Below are 12,087 nucleotides of genomic sequence, written 5' to 3' on the forward strand. Positions count from 1 at the left end.
TTTAGTGAGAACAATTTCCCGAGCTGTGGTGGCACTCAATGCTAAACTTAGGCAACAGGTGCTACCCACTGAGGGGTCCACAATGCAAACTCTCAGCAGGACTGTGAGTTAGAGAAAATGAGTGGCAGTTACCAGAAAATTCCATCAAAGCAGGACCTTTATTACTTGATGGCAGAATACAGTATTCCAAGTCTCCTACTGAGGAGTGAAGAAGTATCCTTGTCATGACAGGGATCAGGACATTTGGGAGGCACCAGACGCAAGGCTCGTGGGGCTGCATGGGCCTGATCCACAGATGAAGTATTATGAGGCTTCATTAAAAGTTCAAGGAGTTCTCCTTTCAATGCTTTTTCCTGTAACATCACTCTTCTATGGCCGCCGAATTCCCATCTTGGTATTTAAATTGCTCAGGTGGAGTTCCAGTCCTACTATTATCTAAATGTGAGCTTCCATCGGGGAAAGTGGTACATTACTTGCGAGAAAGCAGTAGGACACACCTGCTAGATGGATGGGGCCATAGCTCACTCCACGTTCATTTGCTGTTCACTACACAACTATCGCATGGCTACTGAGCATTCATTACACATTTATTGAGCATCTATTGTGTGCAAATTGCTGTAAGAGATACAAAGCTGACTAGAATAGGGAACTGGGATTTGATAGGGCTTGATAATCCATTCAGCTCTAAAAATGAGTCCACATACTGCCCCAAAGAGCCAGGTCACTTTTTCAGATTAGGCTGCCAGTAGCCTGGCTGACTTTCCTTTCTGTTCTCTGGCTGTGAGCAGATCTCACTCTGACTCACGTCTCTTTCACCTTATGATCTTTCCATTGTTCCCCTAAACCTATCAAAGATTTCATGACATACATGCCAAGATGACAACAAACAGGAACTAGTCTAAGCTGTGTACATTTCTTGATCTGGAAAATTCCTCTTTGAGTTCCCATCTTTAGGTCAGTTCTCTATCTACAACATAATATCATTCTTTAAGGGAAACCTACTTTTGTTTTGAGCCACCACTAGTTTCTCTTGTGTACCAAGGAGCTCTGAGACATGCTTTGCTTGGGAGCACGATTTCTCCACGTGTGGTCTGCCCACTTCAGACCTCTGAATCAGACTTGCTGGTAGGGCCCAGGAATCCGAATGTGAGTATGTGCGGGTAACTCTGAGGCTCACTAACAAAGAGACCTATGGTCTAAGAAAAGTGAGGTGTTCTTCCACATGCCACGCTGTGCAGCAGTGTCCTGCCCTTCCCACAACACCCACTCAGTGCTCAGGGTCCTACCTGTCTGGTAGGACACCTGCCAAGAGACTGCTATGGAAGGCATTAGCCTGAATCCCCCTAGTTCTTCTGTCAACCTTCTTGTAAACAGGCTTCTCCTGGAGCTGGGCCTTCACTGATATCACACTGTACACACTGGACCAAACACTGTACAACCTTACTCATGAGACCACTAAATATTTTGTACAAATATTACCTGGTCTCCTTGATGTATTCATCTATCATTATCTCTTAGGTCCAGATTCCAGAGCAAAAAGCAGATGGCTAGGCCCTGCCCCAGACCTACTGAATCAGGCTCTCCCGGGCTTATATATGCCTAGTTAACTAAGCTCTGATGCCGAAAGCACCCAAGGTCAGGGCCATGGCTTTGGGGCAACCCACAGACCATGCCTCTCAAGCTAATTGGATCCTTGTATTTTCACGATTAATGACAACCTGGAATATCTTTAATGCTTTCCACAAAGAGAAAATGAAAGGACATATTTGGACATAGTAGGGCATATCCTTTTACTTGTGGCCCTCGTCAACAGGAGATACTGCCGTAGTCTCAGTGCCATATTTTAAGACGACGAGCTTTGGAGGTCCTCAAAAGAGGCTTTCGAATTGTGGGATCCTTACACTTAATAGATTCCTTATATTTTGCTGTTTTCGCAGTTTCCTTACTTAGACAACCTTTCCATTTTAAAGGGATCTCATTTTACAAGTTAACCATGAAGACTCCCTGCCCCCATATTTTCTGTATTCTCATATATACACATTTCCTTAATTCCACTTCTTAATCACTGGTGGGCAGTCTGTGAGCCCCTTAACTGGCACATAATGCTGAGCAGCCTTGTAATTGCAATGACCTCTTCTCATTAGCTATTTTTTTCTCACCATGGGCCTATTCATACATGCTCCTTCAACTACTTCGTTAATAAAAACGTATTATTATTTTGTCGTCTCCTTTACCCGTTATTTGGTAAAAATAAAATAAAAATGGCTACAAGGAAACAGGATGAAAAAAGAAATGGACCTTGACAATCTATAAAGAAAGCGAGCAGGGCTCAAGGATACCTGGTTTCCCCCCATAATACCTGGTTACACACATCCCCACCTACACCGCACTGCCTGGCAGATCCTGCTGTTTCCTGGTCCCCACATGCTCCCAGCTGCCCCACATCGCTTTTCCAGAGCCCCAGCCCTGACCTCTTTCTCCCCTAGTACCTGTCACCAGCAAGCACGACAGGAAGAGAACAGAGAGAAGAAACTGCACCGGCCCCTGGGTGCTCCAGCTCCCGACTGACCTCCTGCCCTGCTCTGCCCCTACTGGGGCTGGGAGGTGGCAGAACAGTGGGGGATGGGGCACAGGAAGGGCAGATGGGGTTCAAGAAAACTCCCTCCTGCTCTAATGACTTGGCACACTTGCCAGGAACACAGCTCTTCTCACTTCCGCCTTCATTTGTCACACTCACTGCCAACTCAAGAAGTGTCATCTCAACTTATCTTTCTTGGGACAGGGCCTCTAGTTCAATCCCTGGCCATTAGTGATGGCGGCAAAAACAAGAGAGAGAGGAAAAAAGGGACCTTCCCACACACCTGGGATGACACTGCCCTAGAACCACAACCAACCCCTGACTCTGCTGCTCTCAATCCATCCTGGGATTTAATCCCTCCCGGGTCTTCAGCCCTCACCTCTCCAACCCCTTACCCTCATGCCCACGTGGACTCCAAGTTAATTCTTCCATAGAAACAGTCTCAGTTTTCTTAACTATAAAATGGAAATGACAAGGGTACCTACCTCACACAGGGTTGCTGTGAGGAATGAGGAAATGCATTCTAAAGGGCTTAATGTCGGATACTCACACAAGGTTTACATTAATTTAGTACCTGAGTTTTGGAACATTAAACAGTTTTCAAAAACTGACTCAGAAACACAGCTACCTTGTTGATTTTCCTTGGGGGTAAAAATGTCCCAAGGTCTCAGGGGCCAGCCAGGAAGGGCTCTGAGCACAAGGCCTTCCGAGCTCAGTACGGTGTAACTACCAGGGCCGGCGGTCGCCCACCAGGAGGCAGCACGCTGTCACCTCAGGCTACTGTGGGAGACCTGCTCTTACCTATCAGAAGCCAGTAATTCCTCAAGTAGTTGAGCTTGTTCTTGCTTTTGAGTCTGGGATCAAACTTGACGTCCGTGCTGGGCGTGATCACACACTCCCCCTTGTCCCCAATGGTGACGCCATCAGTCTGGGGCCCTTCCAGCAAAGGAAGTGTGCTGCCGCGGGGCTGTGGAGAGGGTGCAGTGAGGGTCAGGAGCCCTGGAGGGAGAGCGGGTCCCACGGCACACCATCCCAGCCACTGTCCTGAAAGGTGAGCAATTTCTAGTGCAGGGCTAGTCCAGGACAGAGCAAGACACAAAGGCCCAAAGTCTGGGCAAAGAAGCTTCTCCCTCAGGATGTGACAAGCTGCACTGGTGTCTTTATGGACGTCTTTTTAGATTCTTATGTCTGGGTACTGGGGAACAAGAAGTGTGTGTGTAGAACTCCAAGAAGCTATTATGAGAAGCAGACATAAGTGAAGGAGAATGAATGGATATCTCTGTTAGTCACAATCTACACAACCAATGGGGCGGAATAAAGTCCAGCCACACGCCCAGTGCTGGCTCAGGTGCTGCTGGAACTATGACAGAGGCAGGCGCTGTCTATTCACAGAAGCAGTCGCCCAAATCACTGGGAAGACAAGAGAGCCAACCACACAGCCCAAGCATTGTAGGGATCAGGACAAACAGCTAGGATTATGACGCCTTGGACTTTTGGAGACAGAATGCTTGAGGCAGGCTTGTGAGGCCCAAGGAGGCTCGGCGAGATTGCAAAAGCATGCAAAGGGTTTGAGTAAGGAAAAGGAAGAAGAAAGGGCATTTGAAGTGTGAGGTAAGGAGCAGCCTGAACAAAGGCCCCGGGGAAAGATGAACACGGGGCTTGTAGAAGTCAGGGAGAAGGTGCACATGGTTGGGCCACGCAACTCACACAGAGAAACTAACAGGGTGGAGGAAGGGCATCGTGGGACTGGATGAAGTAGGGCCATGAACACCAGCCTGGGGAGTTTAGATTTGACCACAAAAGCAAAAGGGAATAATCAGGGATTCCTCGGCTTTAAGAAGTTGTTTTTGTCATGTATCTTTCTTTCAAAGTAGAATGTGGCATGTGCAGAAACTGTTTTTGAGAATTTAAGATTTGTGTTTTTCATTCTTAACCTGCAGGATGCTCATGCATAGCAGTCATTCTTTGCTAAAATGGAACAGAAGTGGTTAGGCAGCTGCGAGCCCTCCGTAGTGGACTTACCACAACAGCAACCCCCTCGTGTACCATTGAGGGAGAGGCATAGAGGCTGGTAGAGTATTTCCCAACATACAGAGTGGGCCTAGGAGAAAAACAGATACATGCATTCCAGAGTCATTGAATTTCCAGATCCCACAGAAGGGAGGAATCATCACCCCAAATACCACCCGCAGGGATGACCACATTAACCCCCCAGACATGGAGGAAAGCAGTAGGGGTGTGAAGCTAGAGGCACTGCCCTGGGAACAGGACCACAGGACTTCAGTCCCAGCTGTCACTCACTGCAGAAACATGGACAAGCCACCTAATGGCAAGCCTCAGCAAAATCGCAGGGCTGGACTAGACGATGCCCATGATGCCTGCAGAAAGGACTACGCCCAGTGGCCATAGAGGAGACTGAGTGCTTACCACCACCGCCGAGGTCCCTCAGATGACCCTCTACAACACACTTTCACTCCAGCGATCACTCCAGCGACCACCAGAACTACCCCCATTCTGCCTTGTGCTTTCTAAGGATCCTGGAGGTTTTACAGAACTCCTGAGAAATGGTCAGCTACTCTACTCTGGATGCTGAGAGCAAAAGGGATGCATAAGAGATTCCAGACTTGGTGAGACTTCTGGTTCCCCAGCTGTGTAGTCTGTCCCCATGTGGGACATCAGGGAGACAGAAAATGGTGAGAGATACACCTCCTGGCCCTTCTGCTTACTGTTAAGAGCCCACCTGGGATCGGTTATCCACTACATTATCTAAACCTCTCTCAACGAATACCTTACATTTGAATGCTGTTTTACAATCTAAACACTTTCCGGCATATTATGTTATTTGATCTTCCACACAACTCTATATATAAAGTAGGAAACTGAGGCTTGGGGAGTTTAAGTGACTCGGTGATAGGCTATGAAGAGGGGGATGGAGAACAGAAGCCTGCTGAGTCTTGGACACACACACACTGTAACTATTTTTTCTGATTTTTAAAATGAATATAACCTAAAAATTTAGAAAATATAGAAAGTTAAAAAAATAAATCTCTTGCATCCCTACCACCTAAGATAGATCCAAACTATACTTACACTGGCAGTCTCTTTCCTATACCTTTATTTGTGTGTGTGTGGTGGCAGGGGGAGGGTCTTGCCATGTTGCCCAGGTTGGCCTCAAACTCCTGTGCTCAAACAATCCTCCCACCTCAGCCTCTCAAGTAGCTGGAATTACAGGTGTATGCCATGGTGCCCGACACCTCCCATCCATGATTTTTATGTAATATTTAAGAACTCTGAAGTGTTAATGGGTGCCCCTCAGCTCTTGTATTCTGAGGTTTCCAAATGAAGCAGTCTTGGCTCTGAATATTCCTCATGGCTTCAGAGACTGCCCTGTCTTTGGCCTCCCGTGCAGGGCCTGCTACACTGCAACAGCACCAGAACACGAAGGCCACGGCCGCCCTCTCCTTCCCCGAGCTCCCAACTCACGTCAGCTTGCTCTTGGCCTCTGTCTCCTTGGGGAACGGGTACTTCCACTTTGTGATGCGCCCCACCTCCCCAGACATGAAGGTCAGATAGCGCAGGGTCTCCACAGCGACATTGATGTGCATCACCTTCCTCAGACCCTCCCGCTGCCAGACATAAAAGGCCACCACAGGGGAGGCGTAGTTTTGGATCCACAGGACGTCCCCAGATTCACTGTCCACAGTCACCACCAGCCCATCACCATTGGACACAAAGTGGGACATCTCTGTACAGATCAAATAAACAAAGCATGCTGAGTCTCACCCCATCTTGCAACCACATCCTCTACTCTTGTGGCAGGCTCTAGTCACTCAGTTAGAGGAAACAAGACTTCTGGAATATTCTCAGATCTCCTCTGAGCAATTTCACTTATTTCCAATGAACTCGCTTAGTCTCTATAATATCAAGACACTGAGAGCTGGCTGGCTTATAAACACAAGCCAGGATCACTCTCCCAAAGGCAATTTATTTGGTGATGTTCTTTACCACTCTATTCAAAAAGTGAGAGTAAATACTGAGGAGGAAGGAGCCAGTGGAGATGCCTATTAATCTGGCATTTCATAGCAGTCACTTGAAACCCATCGATCAAACTGAAAGTCAGGGACAGCTGTGGTGGCTCATGTCTATAAGCCCAAGAATTTGGGAGGCTGAGGTGGGAAGATCACTTGAGTCCAGGACTTTAAGACCAGCCTGGGCAACATAGTGAGACCCCTGTCTCTACAAAAAAAAAAAAAAAAAATTAGCCAGGTAGGTGGGGGAGTGGCGGTATGTGCCTGTGGTCCCAGCTACTCAGTAGGCTGAGGTGGGAAGATCGCTTGAGCCTAGGAGTTTCAGGCTGCAGTGAGCCCTGATTGCACTCCTGCACACATCCTGGGGAACAGAGGGAGAACTTGCCTCAAAAAAAAAAAAAAACAAAAAAAAAACACCCTGAAAGTCAGACCTGAACCACTGACACTGTCCCATCAGATTCACAAAGGAGTCCTCAGAGAAAAACGAAAATATTCTAGGTCCTTGACAAGAAAAAGCAGAGTCCAACTTTGATACCAATGTTAAGGTGGCAAATTGGTTTTTAGTTTTCATTTGAGTTGGGTGAATGTTAACTGCAGAAATAACTAGGGATGAGTCACATTTGCAGAGTGGCCTTCTTGACAGGGTTGTTAATGTCCTATGCTGATTTTACTTCTACTTTCCATGGGCTTGCAGTAAATTCCTTCTGTGACATAGAAAGACTCAACGAGGGATGTCCTCCTTCCTCTCTGGCTAAGCTTGTCACCATTTTACTTTGGTTTCCCTTCAGACTTCACCAAGGCCCCTGCACATTGACTGTGGGAAGTATTTATGATAAGCCCATGAAAAGTCCATGGAAAGAAAGAACCTGGTGACAAAGAGTATCTTAAAAGAAAATCCTACTTTCTGGAGCCACTGTTTCCACATAGGTCAAAAGTACTGGCCCAAGCGTGTGAAATCCAGCAGAGAGCACTTACTGTAGTCCACGTCGTCCTCAGGCAGCGAGGCCGCATAGTCAAAGTAGGTGGCATTCCACCGGAGCTCTCGAGTTTTGGTGTCGTACATGGTGATGGTGTATTCTAAAGAACACAGACCAGCCAGCCCATTACCACGGAGGGGCCATAGTACCTACTGAGGTGTGGTCCTTATCTAATTATAACAAACAAATCCTCCCTAAACTGTAGGCCAAAAAGTCCAGACTATCCATGTCGATAGAGAAAGGCAATGTGAGGAGAACTGAAGGCCCAGACACATGAGTGAACCTGGCCGACAGCACGTGGAAGCAGAGACGACCCACCCTCACCATGCCCTTGGACTCATGGCTCACAGAAGTGTAAGCAATAGAATGTTCTTGTTAGCCATTAAGCTTTGGGGTGCCTTATTACATAGCAATGGATTGCTGACAATTAAAAATTGGCACCTTGAAGCAGGATGGCGCCATAACAAACACCTAAAACATGTGGCATTGACTTTAGGACCAGCTGGCAGGTGGAGGCTGGGAGGCTGATAAAAAGGTTGGTGGAGACTTGCTAGTGCAGAGGGGGCACTGCTATTGAAAATGGAAAAGGGGTGACCCAGCTTGTGGAGGGTGCCATGATGAGTATGACTATTGCTTGCAGTAACTTGGAAGACAGAAAAAGTACCTAATCAACTCAGGGATCCAACTAAGGAGATTTCCAGACAGAAGGCAGAAAATGTTGAATGGTTTCTCTTAGCTGTCTATGATATATTGTGAGACAAATGAGCTGAGGAAGAAATCATTCAGCAGAATACAGAGGAACTATAAAGGGTCCAGGACTGAATATCACTGGAAAAGATTCTCAATATAAAAAATAACTTTAGGGAAAAGATCAAATCCAGGGTACTGCCAGCAACAAAAAACGGGCTCAGGGTAAAGATCAACCAAATCAAAGTTGAAGCTGTAAGATCCTTCTTTGAGACCTCTGAAAGATTTTAAGGTGGTCCTTCATAGACCCTCTGCATCAAGGGAGTTCTAAAAACCATGTGTTGTCCCATTGCACTCACATTCCAAAGTCTAGAGACTTGTGGGTATGGCTTTTATCTAATGGAATAAATTATAATTTGACACATGGGAAGCCCACATAGTTTTTAAAGGAGTGGTATCAGCATAGACTAAAAGGATCAGAGACAGTCAAATTGAAAAAAAAGGGCTTCTAGATTCCCAAATTTCAATGGACAAGGAACGGATTGAGAAAGATACAAAACTGGCCATTTGTTATGGAAAAGAAAGGACTTCTCAGAGGGCAGAACCAAGAGCCACTGAGAGCACTATATTAGGGAACCAATCCCAGAGGGCAAAACTGGGCCCTAATGAAGGAATATTCCCTACTCCTGGAGGAGGGGAACCTGAAAACAGGTGCCTGGCTGGATTTCAGAATTACTAAGGCCCAATGTGTGATATGTGTCTCTCTTTCCTGCCCTTTTTTGAGTGAACATGTTTACTGCAGCTATCCTGTCTCTGTCTCACCACTGCATGTTGGGTGGGGGATGGGAAGGGGAGAAAGACCCTGTCTCTTTAATTCACAGGTCTCCGATCAAGAGGTGCCACACTTGAGGAGCATCATCTACCTCCAGACCTCATGCAGATAATGAGATGTGAGATTTTGGGACTGATGCTGGGATTGGACTTTGGGGGTCTTTGGAGGGAGTGGGAGGGTTGTAAACTACTGCAGCCTGAGGGAGGACTGCAGTAGAACATCTCTAAAGGTCACTACCACCAATTCTTCCCATTCCTGTAATGCATGTTACTCTTCCCATCAAGAAGCCGAGTCTATATCTCTACCCTTGATTCTCAGCTGGCCTTGAGACTTGCTTTGACCAACAGACTGCAGTGGAAGGAAGGTTCTGGAACTTTTGAGCCCAGACCTTAGGAGGCACTGTAACACCCATTTTTACTCAAGAGGGAGCCCGCTGCCATATCAAGAGTCCAGGCTATCTGTATGGAGAAAGGTCACACGGAACTGAACTGAAGTCTCAGATACATGAGTGAGGCCAACCAAGCATGTGGAATAAAGATGATGGGTTCTTGTTGAGTCCTTCCTGAATTCCCTACAGAATCATTAACAATAAAATGCTTGTTTTAAGGCACTAAGTTGGGGTGGTTTGTCATGCAGCAATAGATAATGGAGGCAATGGATTTACACACCTATGCACACACATTCCACCTCATGCATATCCCAGCTCCTTCGAACACCACAATTTCACCTGAGAATGACGCAATTTTTATATCTGGATGAAGCTGGGGCCACTGTAAGAATTTACTTAATGGAAAAGGTAAACACATAAATCCTAAGCAGTCACTACAGTTAGAAGCTGGAATACATGATTTCTACAGTCTAAGACCTTCCACCCATTTCCAGGAGAGCCCAGCCAGCTTCTGCAGGGCCCAAGATTAGTCTCACTGAGTTTTAGAAATGCAGTGCTTTCCCCAACACTTTCAGGACGGTTCTCTTTTTTCAAATCCTTGGCTGCCTGAAAGTTTAGACCTAAATGTAGTGCTCAATTGTAATGAATTCATCCTAGGTTTTTGGTATAATTTCTTCCTTCTAAATGTTTTTTGTTTCTCCTTTTAGCTTTAAGTATCGTTCAACAATTTTCATGGCATCCCCGACATGTGTGAGGTGCTGCACATATGGTAATAAGTAAGGCAGGTCTCTGCAATAATGGGACCCACCCATTCATACATTCAAACATTGAGCCCCTGCTACACATCAGGCAATATGCCTGATGTAGAGAGACAGCAGCTGAGCAAAACAAAGTCGTACCCTCAGGGAACTGATATTCTAGTGAGGGAGGCAGGAAGTAGGCACATAGAATTTATAAATATGCAGTGCCAAGTGTTAAGAAGAAAGAGGCTGAAAAGGGAGGAAACACAAAATGGTGCAGTGAAGAGGGTGCAAGCAATGCCTGTAAAGGGACAATGACGAGGGGTGAGATGGCTGCCACTACAGGCCTGTTAACTGCTACGTGTGCCCCTAGAATGGGAGAGCCGAGTGTTCCTGAGCAGGGTGCAGGCTGTGAGGCTGCAGAAGAGGCTTCACAGAGAAGGTGACTTTTGAGTACAGTTGTGAGAGAGGATATTTGCCAGATAGGCAAAAACAGGCATACCTGGTGGAGAGGACCACACCACTAGAAGTCTTTAAAAACAACGCTGCTATTCTGGGAGCTGCAGGTAGTTCATCCTAATTGGGAAACTTTTTTTTTTTGGGCGGGGGGGATGGAGTTTTACTCTTGTTGCCCAGGCTGGAGTGCAGTGGCTTGATCTTGGCTCACTGCAACCTCCACCTCCCCAGTTCAGGCAATTCTCCTGCCTCAGCCTCCTGAGTAGCTGGGATTACAGGCGCATGCCACCACACCTGGCTAATTTTGTATTTTTTTAGTACAGATGGGGTTTTGCCATGTTGGTTAGGCTGGTCTCGAACTCCTGACCTCAGGTGATCCACCTGCCTCGGCCTCCCAAAGTACTGGAATTACAGGCGTGAGCCACCACGCCCGGCCGGGCAACTTTGAAATGAGAGAAATGAGGCGAGAAAGGTGGCAGCGGCGTCACAGGGGTTTTTCTGGGCCGTGGTGCAGTTTGGACTGTATCCCTTGCACACTGGGGGGACACTGAAGGGTCTTATAAAGGAAAATGACATTATGGGACCTGCGTTTGGAAAAAAGCAGCTCTGGCCACCTTCTAGGGAAGGAGGCTGGGGAGCTTCTTCCGATCTTCTGGAAACAGGCAGGTTGTAGAAGACAAAGGTTCATTTCTTACCTGTTCGCCCAAGATACAGAAGAGAGGTTGATGGGCAGAGACTATCTGCAAAGGCCGATGACAAAGTCTGCTGCTTCTCCCCAGTCAGGAGGTCAATAACATACCAGATGTCCTGCTTTTTACCTGAAAGGACACAAAAACACATCATCATTTACACCATATGGAAAAAAGTATCGCTGCCAAACTAGCAGCCAAGATGCTCTGTATTGAGAGAGATAGACCTGAAATTCTTAGGATGTCATTTCTAAGGTGATGATATAAATGGTAATGCAGAGATAATAAAACTTCTTAGGTCCATAGGTCTTATAATAATTTAATAACCTAAACATGGTATACAAATTCCTCCAAACCCAATAACATAATTATAGTTTCAAAAAGTTCCCCAAACTTTCAAGTTAAATTTTATTGCTTTGATGAGTGGCTTTAAATATGAAAAGTCTTGCCTGTGAAGGGCAATCCTTTTCCCGTGGACTGGGATCTATAGAAATACAGAAATGTGCCCAGGGGTTCATCTCCCTAATAACCATCATTCACATTTCTCAACCTCCCTACTAACCAGCCACCATGTGAGAAGGATCTACAGTTACTGTTTATGACTATAATTAACTAGTACCTGGGACTGGTCAGTGGAGTTGGTTGCAACCTGATGCTAAGGATGTCAAAGGTGTCTCGGCCTCTGTTCCCAGCCAGTAAGTAATTCCCTGGC

At 46.5% G+C, this 12,087-nt stretch overlaps 1 protein-coding gene across 1 annotated transcript in view; it reads right to left on the bottom strand.

Moving 5' to 3' along the window:
• Window positions 1–12,087, bottom strand: part of ERN1 (endoplasmic reticulum to nucleus signaling 1) — a 91,757-nt gene that overhangs the window by 21,478 nt on the left and 58,192 nt on the right. Inside the window, exons 6-10 of the mRNA XM_003811362.6 lie at window positions 11,382–11,504; window positions 7,582–7,683; window positions 6,062–6,323; window positions 4,601–4,679; window positions 3,380–3,545 (exon numbers count right to left, since the gene is read on the bottom strand). Coding sequence (XP_003811410.1) covers window positions 3,380–3,545; window positions 4,601–4,679; window positions 6,062–6,323; window positions 7,582–7,683; window positions 11,382–11,504 — 732 coding nt within the window. The remainder of the gene's footprint in view (window positions 1–3,379; window positions 3,546–4,600; window positions 4,680–6,061; window positions 6,324–7,581; window positions 7,684–11,381; window positions 11,505–12,087) is intronic.

This window comes from Pan paniscus, chromosome 19, assembly GCF_029289425.2.
Source record: "Pan paniscus chromosome 19, NHGRI_mPanPan1-v2.0_pri, whole genome shotgun sequence".
Taxonomy (NCBI): Eukaryota; Metazoa; Chordata; class Mammalia; order Primates; family Hominidae; genus Pan; species Pan paniscus.